This window comes from Acipenser ruthenus, chromosome 39 (genome assembly GCF_902713425.1).
Source record: "Acipenser ruthenus chromosome 39, fAciRut3.2 maternal haplotype, whole genome shotgun sequence".
In the NCBI taxonomy this organism is placed as follows: domain Eukaryota; kingdom Metazoa; phylum Chordata; class Actinopteri; order Acipenseriformes; family Acipenseridae; genus Acipenser; species Acipenser ruthenus.
In genome coordinates, this window is record NC_081227.1 from 432,841 (window position 1) to 454,648 (window position 21,808).

A 21,808-nucleotide genomic window follows, 5' to 3' on the forward strand; every position below is an offset into this window, starting at 1 on the left:
CCAATGCATTTCCTTTCTGTTTTCCAGGCGAGTCGAAGGTGTACCGGCCTCGCAGGCCGCGCTCCAGCAGTGACGCGCTCTCTGCTTCCTTTAACGGGGACCTGCTGGACAGGTCCCGGAGCCACTGCGACTCCTACGACAACGTCCCGCAGGAGGACAGCGAGGGGGACGAGGGCCCCATCCGGGTGCCTGCGCTCATCTCACCCCCGCGCTGCTCAGAGGACATGGACCTGAGCCCACCAGACATGGGTGTGGCCACCCTGGACTTTGACCCCATGTCCTTTCAGTGCAGCCCCCCCCGGCCCGAACCAGCCCCCCCCTCGCCCCGGATCAGAGACCCCGGTGGGGGTGGCAGCGACTCGGAAACCGCCTCGCCCCCCTCCCCTGACAAATTCACCAGCCCCTTCCTGTCTCCCGATCTCAGCCCGGCGCTGGAGGAGAGAGCTGGCGCCAAGCACACGTCTTTCGCAGTGAAGATGGTTCACGCCCTGTCCCCTAAAATCAGCCGCAAGTCCACAAAGCCCCCTCCCATGACCATCTCCGAACCCATGGCCATCTCTCTGCCCAGCCGGGTGTCGGAGATGATAGGGGGCATCTCCTCCCCCTCCCCACCCAGTCAGAGGAAGCCGCACTCTGACGGGGGCAGCCGCTCACCCCCACCTCCACCCCCAACCCAGGTGATCTCCGTGCTGCCTCAGAGCGAGGGCAGCCAGCAGGAGGGCTTCTCCGCCGTGGAGAGCAGAGGGCAGGGAGCCAGGGAGAGGACTGACTCCTTCAGCAAGCCACAGCAAGGTCAGTGGAGCTTCAGAGCATACAATGCACAGCACAGGTTTCTCTAACCCCAATTGCATCACCCAAACCTCATTGTATCACACAACACTGAGGCAAGTGCTGAACATGTCATACTTAAGAGATGTATTATTATTATTATTATTATTATTATTATTATTATTATTATTTTTGTTCATGCATGTTTTTTCACAGCTAAAACGTAAACGAGTTTATGAATTTATACTAGGAGGGCTTCATTTGCTTAGCAAACAGCAAGGTAGCACAGGTGGTTCACACCAAAAGGCTGCAGGTCTGGGAACTCCTGCTTTAGAGAAAGCTTAACAAAGCACCTGTTCACCTGATACTGTCCTATGACCTCCTGCTCTGTGAGATCGGCCTGGCTGCCACTGCCTTGAATTTCAGCTCCTTCTATTTTGTTCTTCCCCAGGAGCCGTATCTCTGGACTCCCCGCAGGACCCGGCCCTCGTCAGTTCAGTGTCCCTCCTCCCTCCCCCTCCCCCTCCAAAGAATGCGGCCCGCATGCTAGCCCTGGCCCTGGCTGAATCCGCCCAGCAGGCCTCCAGCCAGTCCCAGAGGAAGCCTCCAGAGCCCCAGATGCCCGTCTCCTCCCCTCCGAGACCACGAGAAGCACCTGAAACCCCTCCTGCCAGGCCTCAGCCTCCCCCTGTTGATTACGGAGACAGAGTGGCACCTGAAACACCGGTTTCAGCCCCAGCTACGGCATATACCCCAGCCAGGGTCACCACTACTAGGCAGTCCACTTCAGCCAGCTACAACTTCATCATGAACAACGCCACAGTGGCTACTGCTGCTTCTACCATCACTGCCACCCCCACAAGCCATTGCAGCAGCAGCACCAGCACCAGCACCGCAGCCAGCCCTATCACCTCAGCCAGCCCCATCACCTCAGCCAGCCCCATCACACCAAGTCAGCACACCGCAGTCACAAGCCCTTCAGCGCACAGGAGCCCAGAGAGGCAGCAGCCTGCCATGGGCCAGGTTCCAGTTTCCACTGCGCCGAAGGAGACCCCAACAGCCGTACAGCAGGTGAGGAGACTTGCTTTATTTTGCTGACTATGGGTGGGTGTTAAAATGGTGGTAGCTGATCTACTTTTTCACAACACTGACTGGAGGATATTTAAGATCCCATTCTCTATTGTTTTGGTGCGCCTCATGAGTTTCCTGCCCTGGTTAACCCTGTTCTTGTTTCTCAGGTGTGGACCGGTGGAGCAGTGCCTTCACAACCTCCGTTAAAGCCTGCTGATCAGCCCGCCCCGCTATCGCACCACCACGCAAGCAGCTCTGCCCGGCCGGCCTCCGCAATGGCTGCAGAGAAGCCCAGAGAGACCGCCAAGCCTCCTGCCCTCCAACCGCGGGCAGAGTCTGTCCCCCTGTACCACGCCTACGGCCACACCCCCCCACCCCCGCCGGTCCGCTCCATCGAGAGCAAGCTGGCAGCCGCCACCCTCTCGGGCACGGCTGAGGCAGCAAACGCCTCCAACTTCCACTCCATCCTGGCTGGAGCCTCGGTGCCAGCCTCGGTGGAGGAAGCTCTGCCTCCACCCCCCCCTCCCAAATCAGCTGCCCTCCAGCAAGCATACCTCTACCACTCCAAATCAGAGAGAGTGCCGGAGCCCAGCGTGGAGGCCTATTACTATCACAGGGCTGGGTCGCTAGGGCAGTCCTCAGTACCCTTCCACTACCGACCTGAAAGTGTGCCACCCCACCTCTCATGCCCTTCCAAACCAGAGCCCCAGCCTCTGTACAGCGCCCGCAGCGACACCCGCTGCGACATCCGCTACAGTACTCTCGGACCGAAGGCCATGCACTCCAAACCCCGGGGGGTGCTCAGGGCTGAGTGTGGTCCTGCAGTGCCCACAGTACTGCGCAGCCAGGGGTACTCCCCAGTCGACGCTTCGACGGTGTACCCCACAATCCGGAGGGTCCGTTCTCTGCACGCGGCTCCCACGGTCCGCTCTGTGCCAATCTCCCGCACCGAGGTCCCTCCGGACGATGAGCTGTACTACTGCCAGCGGCCGGTCTACCAGTACAAGCCCTACCAGCAGCCCTTGCAGTCGGAATACCACGTCACCCAGCTGCAGCCCTACTTTGAGAACGGCCGCGTTCAGTACCGCTACAGCCCATCCTCGGGAGCCAGCCCCCTGGACGCCCCCTATTACGACGTAGACCCTTACGGCACCATCCGGCTCCGCCACGTCCACTCCTTCACCAGCCGTGACCTGACTCCGCAGCTCAGCAAGGCAACCGGCAAGTCTGGCGGATACCACTACCTTTCGAGGGCATTGATGCCCCCAGGCAAGGAGCACAGCTTTGTGAGTCGGGACATGCCCCCCTCACAGGACTTCAAGGCACTTTACCTGGCCTGGGACCCGGAGGAGACCGACAAGTACCGGATGCAGTCCATCCGACGTGAGAGCAGGACCCGGCAGAAGACCAGAGTCCCCGTGATGTCACAGTATGACAACGTGGGTCCTCTGCTGCAAGGGGAACTGGGCGGGGTGGAGATCCTGCACCTGCGTAGCAAGTCCGACCCTGGGAAGGCTGTGCTGATGGCTGCAGAGGGGAAGGACGGACGCTATGGGGCAGCAGCCCAGCCTCCGAGGCACCTTATTTCAGAAAGCGAGGTCCTCTCCTATATGGAGCCCGATAGGCACTACCAAGGAAATGGGCTGAACGACAAACCAGCTTTGCCTCAGAAGCAAGCTGGATCCAGGAACCCCCAGCCAATGCAGCCCCATAATCAACCACACCAACCACAACCTCGAGCTCTCCCTCCGCAGCAACAGGAATCGAGCCAGGCTCACAAAAACGAGCCTGGAGAATACGAGCACAGCAGCAGCAGGCTCTGGCAGGAACACCAGCCCAGCTACGAGAGGCAAGACCCAGAGAGGCTTAGCATCCGGATCAGAACCACTAGCAGCTACCCTGAAGAGGATCCACAGCTGGTCTCTGGAAAATCCAGCGCCCCTCCCAAACCAGAACGATCCCACAGCATCCGGGGAACCCTCCCACACTACCAGCACCACCACCCCTCTAATGCCCCTCCGCACCCACAGGAGAACCTGGAGAGGGACTACACCCTCCCACACTACCAGCACCACCCCTCTAATGCCCCTCCGCACCCACAGGAGAATCTGGAGAGGGACTACACCCTCCCACACTACCAGCACCACCCTGCTAATGCCCCTCCGCACCCACAGGAGAATCTGGAGAGGGACTACACCCTCCCACACTACCAGCACCACCCTGCTAATGCCCCTCCGCACCCACAGGAGAACCTGGAGAGGGCCCATGGCTCTCAGTACTCTTACCAGCCCCATGGCACAAGACACAGTGCCATGACTGTCCTGTCGCAGTATGATAACTTGGATGACTACCACCCTATACCTCAGCCTCAAAGTCAGCCACAGACTTCCCAGCCCAGCAGGGGGGGCGGTGGCACCCTTACAGGGGGTGGTGTCAGTGGGGGTGGTTCTTTCGTAGCTCCAGGCTTCCCCCATGCTCTCAACAACAGGGCATATTCTACTGCCCTGGGGCAGGGCTCCTTCCTTCAGGCAGAGTTGTCCTTGCAGAGACCTGAAGCAAAAATCCACGCAGAATGAGAGGCTTTTAGTAGAAATAAAAAAAATTAATAAAAAAAAATAATTAAATAAATAAAAATAGACATCAGCAGCCTCTGCAGGACAGCGGACTGTCGCCTCGTTTTTTTTTTGTATTTTTTAAACAAATGTAAAGAGAAAAATAACACACAAAACAAACAAAAATGCAAAGACTTTTTACTGGACTGAATGTATCATAGATTCTGCCCTTGTCTTTACTGTCACACAGCTGTGATTTAGTAAAAGGGCAGGTTTAAGAAAGAAAAAAAAAAAACAGCCACTGCTACTGTTGTGTTTGGGCTGCTTCTTCTGTAGGAGGGGGGCGGGGAGCAGGGGTTGCATTTTAGAAATGCATGTCTGATCTCTCTCAAAAGAAGTGTGCGTGCGAGTGTGTGCGTGCGTGTGTGTGTGTGTGCGTGTGTGTGTCTGCGTGTTTTGCTTTCCGTTGTGCACTACCTGGTTCTTCCTGTGTGGAACGAGGGACGGCCTATTTGGTGGTGTCTCTTCTCAGTGCACGTGACCGTGTGCTCAAATGGGACAGGGGGACCCCCAGCAAGCTGAGATGAATTGAAGCAGGTTTTTTTTATTTTTTTTTATTTTTACTCTTGCCTTTTATAAAGGAGAAATTTATATATATTTCCTCATTTGTGGAGAGATGTGGATATGCAGGTCCAAACAGAAACACATTTTAGGAGTCTATTTGTGAGTAAATACAGTGTAACATGGATGGATTGCTAAAGAGGGGTTGACATGAAGACCATTTGAACTGTTGTGAATTCTGAGCTGTTCTCTCTTCACTGCTGTACATGCAGCTCATTTCAGCAGAGAATTATACAAATACATGTCTCACTGATGCCTTTGAAATATTGTGTGTACATGTGTTAAAATCCATGGCGTGTTGGCTCAAATTCTTACTTGTTTTGGGGAGTGAAGAAATCTCATACGGTCCATCCATACTGGCCCTAGAATGAGCAAAAATAGAACCAAAATTAGATACAAAATTAGAGGGGGGGCATAGCTATTAAGGTCTTTGAGTGTATTTTATTTTATTTTTTGTACAGGATTTTCGATGTTCGCTCCCTGATTGTGAGACAGCGTTTGAGGTAAAGCAGTCAGAAACCTTCCCCTCCTATATTGTCAGTTTATTCCTTCTATAAAATCCCATTGTTTCAGTGTGTTATTATAAATATATGTCTATAATAAGCATTTGGATAACAAAATATTTTTCTATCTTTACCCCTGACAGAGTCTAAAAGATGCAGTGTTCATTTTTGTAATGTACAGTAAATGTTGTAATGTTTTTAACCGTTAGTCCAGGTACACGTGCTTGTGATCCCCTGACATGTCGATTAGAAATCATCAATGCTGCTTCAGTGCCCCTTCCAGTGAGTTACAATGCACTCCAGTTATTAACACAGCGAGGCACAGCTGCTTGATTTAACAAACACAAGCAACATGGCATTCTTGAAAGCAGTGACATTCTGCATTCGTTCACACATTCGAAATGAACTTGTAGATCGCATTCACGAAGTTTGCATTTCACTTTTGCACTTGTGGTGATGTTGTGTATTACAGCCCGCTGGGAGGCAGGTGACTGTGTTCAGTGCAAATGAGAACCCATGTGCTGTCTTGAGCTGTTCTGGTTGATTGCAGTTGGTACTAATGAAAGGGCCCCTACAATAGAGCAATGCTTTTTAGTTCATGGCAACTGAGCCGCTGCTAATATGACTACATCCAAGCCAGCTGATGTAGAACAGCACACAGAAATTGCTGACCGTTCAACCCCATTATTATTATTATTATTATTATTATTATTTCATTCCTGTATCTCAGCCTGTTCTAGAATCCAGTTTCACAGTAACTTTTAAGATGTTGCTTCATTTGAACCTTTTAAAACTGTAACGCTATTGTGCCGATCACCTGGTATTGTTTTAATGCAACGTCTGTTTATTCTGATACTAGTATGTGATTTGTTCTGTGTCTTGTAATAAATGATGACTCTTTATTTTAAAGGAGAGGCTGCATCCTTTGGCTTTCACAATCAATTGTTTCAGTAGCGTGGCATCAATACAAACTTCTCGGTTTGATCAATGTAATCCGGACAATATATTAACAAGAATGGACAAAACAAATAAAAGCAATGGGCATAAAGCACTGGGTGTGTGTTTCATTTGAATAGTGTCTTCACTGGGGTTAGTAGAATGAGTGTCTCGGGGTTTACACTGCAATGCAGTATGGCTGGCATGTGGTATTGAATCCAGCAAGCAGGGATAGATATTTTTATCTGTGTGTTCCTCAGCATTGCTTTCCTAACTATTGCTACAGGAATATCCAGGTTCTGTTTTTCTGTTTTTGTTTTGGTTGAAAGAAAGAAAAAAGAAAGTTTGCATTTGCTACAGTTTATTTACATTACAGATGCCACAAAAAATAACAATGACTTCATACAAAATAATATAAAAATAAAAAGAGATAAAGCAGTAACAGTTTAGTGTCAATGGCACTTTTTCAACGCACAATTCTGGAGCAGTCAAAGTATCCCTTGGTTCAGTGCAGGAGGGGGGGATAGTACAAAAAACAAGTGAATCCTGCGTGTAATCTGACTGGCATAGCAACTCTCCAGGTGCATTCTCTACAGTGTCCTTGTTGGGGGTTTCAGAAGCACTGGAGTGGATGTGTTCTCATGCCCACTCTGCAGGGCAGGTCTCACCACTTCATCTCCTGCTCTTCAGTGACTCGGACTCAGAGCCACCGGTGACTTGCTCTGGTTCAGGAAGTTCATTCTGTGGAGGGGAAAAAAAAAAAGGGTTGAAATAATGAAGCCAATCACACATCGCTTGAACAGAAACGATTCATGTAAGTCTTACATGCCTGGATTCGGTTCAAAGAACTGCATTCAATAGAACCCAGTTGTATTTTGTTTGCAGGTGAATTCTTACATACCTGCATTCAATAGAACCCAGTTGTATTTTGTTTGCAGGTGAATTCTTACATACCTGGATTCAATAGAACCCAGTTGTATTTTGTTTGCATTTATCATTTATTAAATCTACCCACATTAATAAATGATAGAAAACAACCTCACTTTCCCTGATGACCAGCACTTCACTTAAAATCCTGCTGAATATGCCTGCACTTTACCAGTGGGACTGTGACATCTTCATCAGGCAGCCCGTCCTCTTTCAAGACATCGTCTATGGGGTCCAGAATCCTCCCGTCTCTCTGTCCCTCGCCGTCCATTCCTGCACACCGCCCCTCAGCAGCAGACAAGCCTGCAGACAGATCAGGTGACCTGGTTTAGCGATAACCTGTTGTACTGCAGCAAGCAAGCACAGACTTTAGAGATCACACGTTTGGGTGGAAATAACTGAGCTCAGAAAATCAGAACAGCAAATATGCAATGGAAATCACTCCAATGGCATTAAGGTGAGAGTCTGCAGTAAAAGGCTCAAGAAAGCGATCTGCCTGCCTTCCCTATTAAAAACATTCTAATGAAACACAGTTATCTACGTTGTTGCTCTACTGCTTTCTACAGGTGTCCGGCATTGCGCACCATGTGAAGAAACCCACGTCCATTCAGCAGGGGCTGCTTGAATAGGCTCTGCGTCCGCCTGCACGTCTGGCACAACGTGCACTTTGTACTGCTGGAAGTTACAGCGGTGCAGGACTCGCGTGACAGACGCCGTGGAAATCCCCGACTCCCGAGCCAAGGTGCGTGTTGATTTTTGGGGATTAAGGGCAACGTTTGTGACGAGTGAGGAAGCTGTCGCGCTGTCCGTGATCAAACTGCGTCCGCGTCGGCGAGGGCCGCCGTGTACCGATCCGGTTTCGCGGAACCTCTTGATCACGTTATAGACCGTGGCGGTGCAGGGTCTTGGACGGTGCGGGTATTTCATGTGGAACAGTACGCCGGCTGCCCGCGCACTTCCTCTCATCGTACTGTATATGGCGATGATTTCCCGTCGCTCCTCCACTGTGAACCTTTCAGATTTCATGGTTCACGCTCAGTCTGTAAACAAACAAAACAGTAAATGTACATGGTACTGTACACGACTTGCAACTCCCCGTTATCATCAAGTGTGTCAGATGGGACACAGTCAGTGTCTAAAATCTAAACCAACAGCGTGGCTCTCTCTCCCCCCCCCCCCTCTCTCTCCCCCCTCCCCTCTCTCCCCCCTCTCTCCCCCCCCCCCCTCTCCCCCCCCCCCCTCTCTCTCCCCCCTCTCCCCCCCCCCCCTCTCTCTCCCCCCCCCCCCTCTCTCCCCCCCCCTCTCTCTCCCCCCTCTCCCCCCCCCCCCCCCTCCTCTCCCCCCCCCCCTCTCCCCCCCTCTCCCCCCCCCCCCCCCCTCTCCCCCCCCCCCCCCCCCCCTCTCTCCCCCCCCCCCCCCCCCTCTCTCTCCCCCCCCCCCCCCCTCCCCCCCCCCTCTCTCTCCCCCCCTCTCTCTCCCCCCCTCTCTCTCCCCCCCCCTCTCTCTCCCCCCCTCCCCCCCTCTCTCTCCCCCCCCCTCTCTCTCTCTCTCTCTCTCTCTCTCTCTCTCTCTCTCTCTCTCTATATATTATATATATATATATACACTGCACATACGGATCGGTTTTAAATAAATACATCCACTAAACATTTCTTATTCCGTGTGTTACTGATACCCTTAAAATTCACATTTCTGAGTTCTCATGCCGCGATTTACAAACAGTAAACTCGAGAAGTGTTAGAAAGTACCGTGAAACACTCCTCTTTGAATCCAGCGCCTCTTGATTAGCGGAATCAGCAGCATTAAGCTTCTTTGTTACGGTCCAAATGCAATTTTATTTCAACGAAAGTATTCCATTGTTTACCTTCTGCATCAGCGTCCCCCAGAAGATATTTCCCCACCGGAAAGCACGACACCAGGTATTTAGGTTCCTACTCAATTTCTACACTGTGCGCAGGGGACACGTTTGCAGAAACACCACAAACTGGAGTTTCTTTCTTTCGGATTTGGTTTTCGGAAATATTTTCTTAACTATTGGATATAAGCTAACTGGGTATAATAACACAATACTTATAAATAAAAGTGAATGTTACACGATATGTCACACGTTAACTTTAGACATGTCGTTGCAGGGTTTAAACCACTCCTGGTTTAACTCAAAGCCTTTTTGTGAACAGCACAACTGTTTTGGTTGTTGGATTTTAATTAAAATAATTAATGTGCCTGGAACGGAAGAACACTGCCTGTTTAATTTGGGAGCGTCTCATAAAACGATCACGTCATTTACATCACGGTCAGACCACAGCCACAGCCAATCGGCAGTGAGCGGCTGACATGACGTACAGTTTCTAGGCGGAGCCGAACACGTCACCCCGCCCCAGTCTCGACTCTTCTTAGTCCCATTGGTCACTTTTTGCCTGGAGACGAGGAAGGCGGTTCCCAGCAACCAAATGTTGATTGGACGCGGCGCTAAAAACCTTGATATATATTTTTTCGATTGGCAGATCGTTCCTCTGGCCAGTGTAAACATGCAAGAAAGGTGGGTTTTGATTGGATACCAGGTTCTTCAGCGTTCGAAACGTTTACCTGCCGCACAATGCTGATTGGTTAGTTCGGCACAGCTGTGTTTAAGGTGATGGAGGGTTGAACTTCGTGTGCAGGTATGTTGTTATACATTATGTGTTAAATTAAATGCTATTTACATTAAAACGTACTTCCAAATTAAATCGCAGTTGATATTAAATTAAACTGTAAAACGGGATGTATCTGTATATAAAGCAGGGATGTAGTTTTACAGTAAAAAATTGCTTATTTCACGGTCTATTTCAAGGTATTCCACGATTAAACCTAATATTTATTAAAACACAAAAAGTAAAATTGCGTTGTCACATTCAAAATTGACAATAAATGTTCGTAAATATTTAAATTCTTACCTGAAAAAGTAAATGCTAAATTGTACAAAACATTCACCATCAGCGAGTCAAACAAACAAAGTTGACAAAAGCAAGTGACAATGTTGTATTTATTTTTTGTCAAAAATACGTATATTTACACTATTTCAAAAATTGGATTTTTTTTTTTTTAACGTATAACGACATATTACGTGTTAACCGTGAAAAAAAAAACAGCCTTGGTAATACGTAATTTATTAAATGCAGTATTGCGATGATACTGAAACATGATATTCAGGTTGTATTGCAATAAATCACTTTACTGTTGCCTTTTTTAAGTTAGCTGATGGAAGTTGATAGTATAGCTGAATAAATAAATACAGACATACGTCTTACAATGATATCACAGTGACAAGACAGTGCCTGATAACGAGGTACATATGTTCATCTATCCAGAGTGTAGTAAATACAGCAGACCGGCCCAGTGAAAGAAGAGGCTTTCAAACTCGTCTGTTTCAAGTGCGTGTGTGTTTTCACTCTGCAGATAAAGAAATGGATCTTGTACTCAGTATTGCCGATCATTACTTCTTCACGCCCTATGTCTACCCGGCGACGTGGCCGGAGGATGACGCGCTTCGGCAAATCCTGGGACTCTTGGCGGTGACCAACCTCGGAGCTGCCGCCCTCTACCTGGTCCTGGGGTCTCTGAGTTATTACTTCGTCTTCGACCACACGCTGATGAAACACCCGCAGTTTCTGGAAGTAAGTTCAAAGGGGGCGGCGGCGATCGGGAGAACGCAGTGTTCCGTGAAACAGTGTGCCAGTCACACCTGAATTAAACACGTAGCAGCATTAACTCATTTTAGTACGACAGCCCATCAAGCAATGCTGCAGAAACGTTTCTGAAAAGAAACACAAGGTAGATTTATTACAGGGTGTGCGGTGCTTATAAGAGCTGCTGCACTTTACTCCTGTCGTGCTAGTTCTGCTACATCGTTAATTATGGTCTTGGAGCTACAATGCGACTGTGCATCTCACCAATATTAAGTGCTGTATGACCTGTGAGCACTAAAGCAGACATCTCCATAGAAGAGTGGGTCTGATTCCATTGGGCCCTTGCTAGTCTAATTCAATCCCTGATCCCTTTCCCTCGCAGCAGGAGTGATTGTGCTGTTGTTGTAATGACCTTGTTTACTTTCAGAACCAGGTGAGGAGGGAGATCTGCTATGCCATGCAGTCCTTGCCATGGATCAGCCTGCCTACAGTGGCCCTGTTCTTTGCTGAGATTAGGGGTTACAGCAAGCTGTACGACAGCGTTGACGACTCCCCTTATGGTAAGATGCATGCTTAGGTGTCCTGTAGCTTACATGTTAACACGGGCTGGCATTTTGAGCTTTGCATCGGTCACTGTCTCAAAATCTAAAGTTTAGTTGAACCGGAATACAGACACCAAGGGGGGTTATTTTCGTTGTGTAAGTGGGGCTGCCCATATGTGAGCACGCCCCTTACTCAGTTACATATCCATGTTCAAAACAACAGGACCCATAAAACGCCACTCTCCACCCATCTGAGTGACATTTATTTCGGGTGTGGAAAGCACTTTCTTGATGTGATACAGGTGAGTTTGTGGTACAGGTAGAATAGTTAGAATGGACTTATTTGTGCTCCGATCACTGATAAAAAATAAAAGCATACAACAGTGTGACACGGGTATCATTAACGTTCCCAGTAGCGTTCTGCATTATTGTGATACTGTACAGGTATGTGGTTAGGAGTAACCATACCCCACTTCAAACAGCATTACCATACTATAATCTGAACAAAAAATCAATATTATTACCAATTCAAAGAAGCCACGAGTCTCAAAGCGCTGCACATTCATAAAGTCAGCCGGCTGTCCTGTGTAACACTGGGGGATCGCTGACTGTTGTCCCTGATGTAGTATAAGGCATTGTATAAGGCAGGGCCTCTGAATGCTTTTCCTATTGCACAGTAGAATGGACGAGCGCTGATCAGTTGTCGTGTGTGTCGCCTCTTATCTGACAGGCTGGCTGGGAGTGATCCTCAGCATGGTTTCCTTTCTGTTCTTCACTGACATGAGTATCTACTGGATCCATCGGCTCCTTCACCACAAGCTCATTTACAAGGTAAATCTGCATTGCAGGGGATGCAAGAGCAAGACTAGCCATCCCATCAGGCAGTGTTATTCAGAGCAGCTGAGCCACGTGACGAGGGCATGAAGCTAGCAGTGCCACGGGTACGAGCAAGGATATATATATGTTTAAAAGGTGCACGATATTTGAGAAGCTTCCAAACTGCAGCTGGGAATCCAAGGACCCCTGAGGGACACATGCCTAGTGTTCCGTGCATGTGGACGAGGAGAATGTGACCTGCAGTAAATAACAGCTGCAGATGACGGTGTCGTCTCTCTGCAGCAGGCTTGGGATCAGTCCATTGTTATACCTTGACCGTGTCTCTTTTTCCCTCCCTGCAGTATTTCCACAAGCCCCACCACACCTGGAAGATCTCCAGCCCCTTTGCCAGTCATGCCTTCCATCCTGTGGATGGCTTCCTGCAGGGCCTGCCCTACCACATCTACCCGTTCCTCTTCCCCCTGCACAAGGTGGCCTACCTGGGGCTGTACGTCTTCGTCAACGTCTGGACCGTGTCTATCCACGATGGAGACTACCGCGTCCCCCGCTTCCTGCAGGCCACCATCAACTGCTCGGCCCACCACACCGACCACCACCTCTTCTTCGACTACAACTACGGGCAGTACTTCACTCTGTGGGACCGCATCGGAGGCTCGTACCGACTCCCCTCTGCTTTCCAGGGAAAAGGACCTCTCGAGCAGATCAGGAAGCTGCAGGAGGAAGGCCAGCACACGAGTGGAGGCGCTGAGAGCGGCACAGCCCATAAAAACGACTGAGCACAATTTTCTGAACCTCGTCGCACGAAACGCTCCCTCATAGCGCCACCTATTGCCTTGTGATTTATTAATACACTTTAACAACTATTAAAGGGTATTTCTGTTACTGTGTGCTTTAGTTATGGCCTGAAATACCCTTTCATTGTTTGATTTGAGTGTGTGTCGATGAAGCTGTTGTTTAGCTGCACACAGCCCATGCTGTTTAAACACCAGCTTGCTGACTGAGTGTAAGGGATCACAGCTGTGGGACAAGACTAATGTAAAGGACAGTAATGCTGTAACACAAGAACATCTTCCAGTCCTGTTACATTCTAGCGATGATTTACATACGTTTCATGCGTAACACAATACTAGCACGCGCAACACTCAATAATACTTCAAGGATGCAGAAACCAGGTGGAAATGTGGGATTCATTTCTGACACAAAATGAAAGCAACAGCAATAAAGAATGAGGCAGTGCGTCGTAGATCTCGCTTATATTTATTAGAATGAGAGCCAGGTGAAAGTGAATGAGATGCAGGAGGAAGGGGAACACAATGGATTCTTTATTAAATATGTTGCTTTTAATAAGAGGAAACCACATGGCGCATGGCTTGTGTGCTTTTATCAAGTTGCTTCAGTAAGACAGTGTTTGCTTTTGATTAGGCTTTGTTTATTGAGTCACAGTACTGGCTGCCAGTGTGCATGTAGGAGATACTCCAGAGATCCACAGCGGAGTCTCAGAAACCCAGCCCTGCCTGGGTCTGCACTGATCCTTCTCTGAACCGAGATGGGATGTTAAAGTTTGGTTTGTGCAGCATGCTTTGAATTGTAGGTCAGGTTGAATTGGCGAGAGTCTCCTGTGTTTGTCGAACAGGCTTCCCAAGACTCTAGCATTCCCATAGCAAGCCTACATGCGAGTCAGAGCCCGTACCTACTGTAAGATCCAATTCTATAATACAACACTGAAGTAGCGTTCAAATAGAAGACTTTAATCATTACAGCTAGGAGATTTAAAACAAATTTGAGTTTGGTGAGAGGTGAGACTATTCGTTTACCGGGATGGCTTCAGTCTATTAATATTGTAGCAGTCTCGGTTAACGCAGGCAGGCGCATCACACAGGGCGAGGCAATCCGCACAAAGACGGAGGGCAGGTGTGAACCCGGGACCTCTCACACTAAAGCACAGCGCTGATACCACTGTACGAAAGAGCCGGCTCCTTTGCAAGGATCGTATATCGGGCTTATGTCTTCGTGTGTGATTACGTCACCTAGCAGCCCTGCTGCTGCCTTCCCCCGTGCACGCTACAATGTTATTGAATAATGTGGCAATGCAACCTGTGCTATAATGATAGACACCAATCCATATCTATCAGTCCCCAATGCTTTCTAACACAATGACACAGAAATGTGTGGAATAACATGGGCTGCAGGGACAAAGAATAATGCTGAAGTTCTACGTTCTACATACCCGCATGATACGTCTTTTTAATTGTGTGAGCTCAGTCTCATTCATGACATGGTTTCAAGCTGTTTTAGCTTTCCTCGGTCACAGCCAGTTTTCTCTCCAGTTCTAAAGATGTTTTTAACCTCTGTTCCTCATGGTCAGTTACACAGCTGACTTTGTTGATTTGATTCTTGGCTTTTTCATCATCAGACTGTCAGCCTAGCAGGATGTAATCTCAAAGCTGATCTGGGGCATTAATCTGCCAGGTACACTCAGAAAGACACGTCGAAATGCCATGCGCAGTATCAACCGAGCGCAACGTACTTGCAGGCAAACCCCTTTTCATGCATCCACATCTTGGCCTCCTTCCAATCAGGGCAGCAGGTGGAGCTTCAAAGCCATTGTTTCGTCGGATCGGAATCCCATTAAGATCAAAGCCTCTGTTCTCTATGTTGCCAGAGCAGCCTGGTGGAATGGCACAGCGGGCAGAGGGGTCAAGTATTCACACACACAGACTACTTTGCTGTTTAATCCCCTGCTTTAAGCCTAGAATGTACTTTGAAATGTCCTTCTCTGACAATTAGTGTTGCTGATTAGGTTCCTTTGCATAATTTAAGATGCTCAATAAAAAGATGTTCCCTGCATGGGATGCGCAGCGTCTGCAGGAGCTGCAGAGTCTCAGTGAGAGTGGAAAATACATGAAGGTTATTGATTCATGTCCTGTAGCAGTGTGTGTGGTCCTGGGCATAGGCACCAGACTATAGCTGTGCATTAATACAGAACTAATTGATGTCACTATTCACAAGGCATGATCCACACACACTGGCCTTTGCTGTACAGCCATAAGCATTATTAGGGTAACAGGGAGTCTCTTCATACAAAGGGTTGCACCTTTGAATCACATCTAACTGAATCAAGGATTTAAGTTGATTTCAAACAGTTTGCTTAAGCCCGTAGTAGTGGATACTCTATAACTAATTATTATTATTATTATTTATTTCTTAGCAGACGCCCTTATCCAGGGCGACTTACAATTGTTACAAGATATCACATTATTTTTACATACAATTCCCCATTTATACAGTTGGGTTTTTACTGGAGCAATCTAGGTAAAGTACCTTGCTCAAGGGTAAAGCAGCAGTGTCCCCCACCTGGGATTGAACCAACGACTCTCTGGTCAAGAGTCCAGAGCCCTAACCACTACTCCACACTGCAATGTCACCATTAAAAAAAAACAAAAAAAAAAACACATAAAAATGAATTCTTCTTGGTCTGAAGTCCAATATACTGTTAGTTTTCTACAGAACTAGTTTTAAAGGTTTAAATTTCATCTAATTAGCAAGCGGTCGATAACCAAATTGATTTCACTGTATACAGTACACGAGTGGGGACTCTTGTTGTTTTAAGGATCAATCACTAATTAGATTACACTTCAAGTCTCAAGACATTGTTTGTATAAATAACCTGCGCTGTATGCAGAGCAGAATGGATTCCAGGTCATTCGATCCTCTACCAGTCGTGCACAGGAGTATAACTGAACTTCATATCTGTGTTGATTAGTACAGTTACTGTTTGTAGTAATGAAACCCACATAGATACTGTTCATTAGATTCATTGTGGGGGTGTTGCTGAGAGAAGAGGAAAGAGCTTCTCATGAGTTGTGCATGCACCCGTCTCTTTGAAAGATTCTAACTGGGTGCAAGAACTTTCTTAAACGTTCTGTCGTCTGTGCATTCAACACAAGGATCTTTAATCACAAGGATCTATTACTACACACAGTGCTGTTCTTTAAAAGGAGCCTTGTGCATGCAATATTGGAGAGAGGAAAAAAAAACACATAATAAGTAATAGTATGCCAGGGGTCAGGTCTACTCTCACCTGCGGAAACACAATCAACATCATTGCTTACTTTCAGAAACTCGCCTCCGGGATCTGGATTTGAACCCCTGTCTTCAGGGAGAGGAGGTTGTGGGATTAGACCACTGCGCCGCCAGCTTCCACAGGAAATCTTTTTTTCACACTGGTTAAGGAATCAACAGGACTTGAACCCAGTCCACCAAGAACAGCACAGCATAGTTTCAGATTTGGTTAATTTCCTATAAATTCAATGAAACAGGATCGTCTCCTGTGGAAGTGAGATGGCGCAGCGGGCTGACGCGCGTGCGTGTCGCGCCCCATCTCTTTGGGGGACTGGGTTCGAATCCCGGCAGTTTCTTGCTTTATTTTCAAAGGCTTGGTTAATTTCGTATAAATTCAATGAAACAGCATCGTCCTGCCGTGGAAGTGAGATGGCGCAGCAGGCTGACGCGCGTGCGTGTCCCGCCCCAACGCTTTGGGGGACTGGGTTCGAATCCTGGCAAGTTCTTGCTTTATTTTCAAAGGCTTGGTTAATTTCGCTTATAGGTAAGTGTGAAAGAAGGTTCGGCTGTGGGAGCTGGTGGCGCAGTGGTCTAATCCCACGACCTCCTCTCCCCGAAGACGGCGGTTCGAATCCCGGTCCCGGAGGTGAGTTCCTGAAGGTAAGTAACAATGTTGATTGTGTCTCCACAGATGGCGAAGGAGGTGAAGAGCTGCCCTGCGGAGGAGAGAGGAGAGGACGAAGGAGGTAGGCGAGGATAGAAAGGGGGGGGCTCTGGCCCCCCCCGGCCGGGAAGAGAGTGGAAGGTGGGGGTGTTGCTGCCTGAGAGAATAACAAGACTGCATTGTTGTGCAAGCATTTTAAAATGGAGACATGTGCAAGTTGTATTAATCACTAGTCTATTTTAAAGACTCTTACTTAGTATCTACCTCCTGTAAAAAAAACCTTAACAATAGTAAGTAAGAAAAATACATTTCTAATGGTTTAACTTTAAACATGATTATGTAGTTAGTAAGAGTCTTTAAAATAGACTAGTGATTAATACAACTTGCACATGTCTCCATTTTAAAATGCTTGCACAACAATGCAGTCTTGTTATTCTCTCAGGCAGCAACACCCCCACCTTCCACTCTCTTCCCGGCCGGGGGGGGCCAGAGCCCCCCCCTTTCTATCCTCGCCTACCTCCTTCGTCCTCTCCTCTCTCCTCCGCAGGGCAGCTCTTCACCTCCTTCGCCATCTGTGGAGACACAATCAACATTGTTACTTACCTTCAGGAACTCACCTCCGGGACCGGGATTCGAACCGCCGTCTTCGGGGAGAGGAGGTCGTGGGATTAGACCACTGCGCCACCAGCTCCCACAGCCAAACCTTCTTTCACACTTACCTATAAGCGAAATTAACCAAGCCTTTGAAAATAAAGCAAGAACTTGCCAGGATTCGAACCCAGTCCCCCTAAGCGTTGGGGCGGGACACGCACGCGCGTCAGCCCGCTGCGCCATCTCACTTCCACGGCAGGACGATGCTGTTTCATTGAATTTATACGAAATTAACCAAGCCTTTGAAAATAAAGCAAGAACTTGCCAGGATTCGAACCCAGTCCCCCAAAGCGATGGGGCGGGACACGCAAGCGCGTTAGCCCGCTGCGCCATCTCACTTCATATAAAACCAATGAAAAAACAAGGTCATCCATGGAAGTGAACTGGCATAGTGGGCTAATTCACTAGCATGTCATTCTGGGGGACTGGGTTCGAATCCTGGCAATTTCTTGCTTTATTTTCAAAGGCTTGGTTAATTTCGTATAAATTCAATGAAACAGAATCGTCCTCCTGTGCAAGTGAGATGGCGCAGCGGGCTAATGCGCTTGCGTGACACGCCCCATCGCTTTGGGGGACTGGGTTCGAATCGTGGCAAATTCTTGCTTTATTTTCAAAGACTTGTTTAATTTCGCTTATAGGTCAGTGTGAAAGAAGAGTTTCCAGTGGGAGCTGGTGGTGTAGTGGACTAATCCCATGACTTTCATTCCCTAAAGACAGTGGCTTGAATCTGGCTCTCAGAGTTGAGTTCCTGTAAGTAATGATGTTACAGGAGGAGACCTGCCTTGCAGAAATCTCTTTTAACGTTTCTAACTGTACAATAATAGAAGAAACTCTACTGGAGGTGAGCTTTCAAACCCATTCCCCCTCCACCTCCTGCCCAAAAGGAGGAACAGCATTTTCAATGCGTTGCCACTTGGCTCCACGAGAGAGTCCAGCATTGCAGATAAGATCTTAGGGCAACCTCCTCACATTATTATAATTATTATGCTTAAGTCTTTGAAAATGAAAAGAAACAAAACCCTAACATGGCGCTTGAACCCGAGTCTCACTCTCTCCAGCTGCGTGAAACACACGACTACATTGTGTGACGTGGACCTGGGGATAAACTGCAATTCTCAGCTTCGCATCATTTGTGACTTGAACTGGATTCAAAGCCAAACCTTGTAGGTCTAGAAGTTAAATTAAACAATATTATAGGAAATGGAGGCTTAACACATGCCTCATGCGAGACTTGAACCAACTACCCTGGGAATCAGAGTCCAACACACTACCAACTGAGCCAGCCAGAGAGGCATTAACAAGGACAGATTGAGACTGAATAATAATAATAATAATAATAATAATAATAATAATAATAATAATAATAATAATAATAATAATAATAATAATAATAATAATAATAATAATAATAATAATCCATGGTGCTTAGCAGCAATATTTCAGCAGAGGGCGCTATAAGCTAATAGAAAAGTAAATTATGCCCCCACAACTCAAACACAGTCTTTGTATAGCAGTTCCTTTAAAACATTCAGTATTTACATACAAAACCATCGCCTGCCTGTATTGAATGCATTAGTTATAAGTGCAGCAAACCCTTTCGAATATTTGTTACCAGCTTTGAGTAGAAAATTCCTATTATCTACTTTAACTCTTTTTCATAATTGCGTGCATTTATATTACTGTGCTCTGTCCACCAGAGGGAGCCACTTCATGCTGAAGGATGTGCAACACATGGTCTCATTTGTAGAGCTCATTGGTGGGAAACCCCCCCCCAAAAAACCACAAAGTGTTTTAAAGTAATGAAAAGCTTACAGTAGCTTTGCTCTTTTTGATGATTGTGCCATTTGGTTTGTGGGTAGAGATACACTTCTTCACTTTGTGATCTGCAAGACAAGACAAGAATACTGTAAAGAATGTTTCAGAACCGAGACACGTTTTCACCTCCTCTTCCCCAAGGCTATTTCCAGTGCACCCCAGTTAGATAAGTGCTGCCAGTTCTCTTCAAATTGAGCATGTCTATTGTGAACCTCGCAGATAAACAGGAATTCAATCACAGTTGTTTTTTTTGGTGCTCAGGTAATTTCAAGGTGTTTCAACCACAGTTCCACGTGCCCCTTACTTTCCTAAAGGTAATTGTGTGAAAGAGCCGACTGGAGACGCAGACATTTTATTGTGTTTCAGGACTTGAGGCTTCTTCGTTCCAAGCCTGCTGATGTGATGATGACTACAGATAAAAACCCTTCAGCCTGGCAGGGTACAGGAATACAGTGCACTAAAAAATATACCTTGAACTGTGTCTAGCCAGACTATACTACATTGCCAATGCATCAAAAAAGAGCTAACCTGCAATGAATGAGTACATGCCTGTGTTATCCACTCAACCCATATCAACTGTGTCAGTCTTATGTCTCAGCAGAGGGATTCCACATCAGGCAGCTGGTTTGATCCTCAGCACAGTGGCTGCATTGATCAATGTGACTTGGAATAGCAACGTTTGCAGAAAGCCCCCACCTGATAACTCAATTAGAAGTGCTTCGTGATGGATCGAGGCTGCAGAAGCGTGCACCGTATTGTGACAAGCAATAGCTGCGTTACAGCGACAGAAATCTTTAACGCTGGACAGACACTAGATTTTTCAGACGTCTGTCTCTCGTCGAGGTCTACATATATATATATATATATATATATATATATATATATATGCACTGATATACATATGCACACACACGCTCACAAAAAACCATTACTTTCATCTTCAAATGAATAGATCACAGAGGTTTCCCCAGGATAGTTTATCCAGAACTGGCAAGCACTCAACAGTGTTGTGGATGAACTCTCCTGGGGGAAAAAAATCAGCAGCTCTCTGTTCATTTAAAGATGAAAGCATCTGACTGTTCTTGCTTACTGACCAACCTTGGAAAAACAATTCAGCACTGGACAGCTCCTCTGAGCAGCATCTAGTTCAGCTGTCCAGCGAAGCTCTGGGTATCACAGACACATGCTCAAACCCCACAGCCACAGACTCTACCTTCTGGAAATCGTGTCTGATTGGCCAGGTTCATCCCAAGGGATATTAAAAGGCACATTTGATTCAAATGATTTCCTGCCAGTTCAATACAAGTTAATGAATATAACAGAGGCAATCATACCCTGCTGGAATGGTGTAACCTAAACCAATACAGACTTTCAATTAAAAGGTAAAAGATGCTGAACGGCACTGGGTTTAAATACAGGAGGGGGGAGGGGGGAGGGAAGCACTGCAGCTGTTTAAATCATTACAAGAAAGGGATTTGGGGGAAAGCAACATCTATACAAGTGTGTGCAAGTCTCCTTGCATTATTCACAGGTTTAAAAGTGCCACTGTTTAGATGAGGAGCTCAGATAGTATCATATATAGACATGTTTGTAAAGCAGGCTTTAACATCCACCCTGAATGTTTGAGGTGATAAGAGTTGTTTGGAATGTAAAGAGAAGTCAGTTTCAAATTGCTGTCAAAAAAGTTAAAAAGTTAAAAGTTTGATTCTGCGCACTCTGGAGTATTCAAAGCGTTTCAAATGCATGGAAAACAAGAGCTCTGCAAAGCTCAAGAGGAGAGACTGCAGATCAATAAACTGCTGTAATAAGTCATTAAGGACTGCGATACACTCTACCCTCTCATATTACCTCACTGGTAGAGCTAGGACTGGAGGCTGGCTTTTTCTATATATAACCCGAGTGGTAGTGTTACTCGTATTAGGGTTGGATCATCTTGTTTACTAGGGTGGAATGGGGTGAGTTACTAAGCTGTGCTGTTGATGCTGAATTTTTGGGGTTCTTTACAAACCAACGAGGATCAATAACTAGAAACCAGAGCTGCATTGATTGGCTCATTGGCTGATTAGCCTTATCTAGTTAGTAACTTTTCTCGCAATGAAAAATGAAAACTCTTCAACAGTTTCATTGAAGACCAGCAAAGAAAACATGGGGGACTACGACAGCTGCCAGCCAACAGCCTCTTCCCTGTGTTGGT

General features: G+C 47.3%; 3 protein-coding genes across 14 annotated transcripts in view; 2 read left to right on the plus strand and 1 right to left on the minus strand.

Annotated features, from left to right (window-relative positions):
* Positions 1-4,688, plus strand: part of arhgap32b (Rho GTPase activating protein 32b) — a 78,273-nt gene extending 73,585 nt beyond the window's left edge. For all 11 annotated transcript variants that reach the window (XM_059009499.1, XM_059009500.1, XM_059009501.1 and 8 more), the window contains 3 exons: positions 28-792; positions 1,220-1,839; positions 2,007-4,688. In XM_059009499.1, coding sequence (XP_058865482.1) covers positions 28-792; positions 1,220-1,839; positions 2,007-4,415 — 3,794 coding nt within the window. In that variant the 3' untranslated portion in view covers positions 4,416-4,688. The remainder of the gene's footprint in view (positions 1-27; positions 793-1,219; positions 1,840-2,006) is intronic.
* Positions 4,689-6,795: 2,107 nt separating this feature from the next.
* On the minus strand, positions 6,796-9,688 carry LOC117397457 (uncharacterized). Of its 2 annotated transcripts, none has more exons than XM_059009509.1 (4): positions 9,243-9,688; positions 7,963-8,418; positions 7,551-7,681; positions 6,796-7,192 (listed from the first exon to the last, which is right to left on the minus strand). In XM_059009509.1, exons 2-4 carry the CDS (start codon positions 8,402-8,404, stop codon positions 7,124-7,126), a joined length of 642 nt encoding a protein of 213 aa, XP_058865492.1. In that variant the 5' UTR covers positions 8,405-8,418; positions 9,243-9,688; the 3' UTR covers positions 6,796-7,123. The 2 variants fall into 2 exon arrangements, with proteins under 2 accessions (XP_058865492.1, XP_034768712.2); XM_034912821.2 differs by having other exon boundaries at positions 9,127-9,688.
* Positions 9,689-9,900: 212 nt separating this feature from the next.
* Positions 9,901-13,660, plus strand: LOC117966540 (lathosterol oxidase-like). Its single transcript, XM_059009508.1, has 5 exons — positions 9,901-10,038; positions 10,814-11,031; positions 11,471-11,603; positions 12,316-12,416; positions 12,764-13,660. Exons 2-5 carry the CDS (start codon positions 10,822-10,824, stop codon positions 13,196-13,198), a joined length of 879 nt encoding a protein of 292 aa, XP_058865491.1. The 5' UTR covers positions 9,901-10,038; positions 10,814-10,821; the 3' UTR covers positions 13,199-13,660.
* Positions 13,661-21,808: the final 8,148 nt, after the last annotated feature.

What these genes read in the sequence shown, in the direction of transcription:
- LOC117966540 (XM_059009508.1), top strand. Translation starts at nt 10,822, where the DNA reads ATGGATCTTGTACTCAGTATTGCCGATCATTACTTCTTCACGCCCTAT. An exon ending in AACACCCGCAGTTTCTGGAA is followed by an intron (nt 11,032 to 11,470) that starts GTAAGTTCAAAG and finishes GTTTACTTTCAG; the next exon opens with AACCAGGTGAGGAGGGAGAT. An exon ending in ACCACAAGCTCATTTACAAG is followed by an intron (nt 12,417 to 12,763) that starts GTAAATCTGCAT and finishes CCCTCCCTGCAG; the next exon opens with TATTTCCACAAGCCCCACCA.
- LOC117397457 (XM_059009509.1), bottom strand. Translation starts at nt 8,404, where the DNA reads ATGAAATCTGAAAGGTTCACAGTGGAGGAGCGACGGGAAATCATCGCC. An exon ending in GACGTGGGTTTCTTCACATG is followed by an intron (nt 7,682 to 7,962) that starts GTGCGCAATGCC and finishes ATCTGTCTGCAG; the next exon opens with GCTTGTCTGCTGCTGAGGGG. An exon ending in AAGATGTCACAGTCCCACTG is followed by an intron (nt 7,193 to 7,550) that starts GTAAAGTGCAGG and finishes TCCCCTCCACAG; the next exon opens with AATGAACTTCCTGAACCAGA.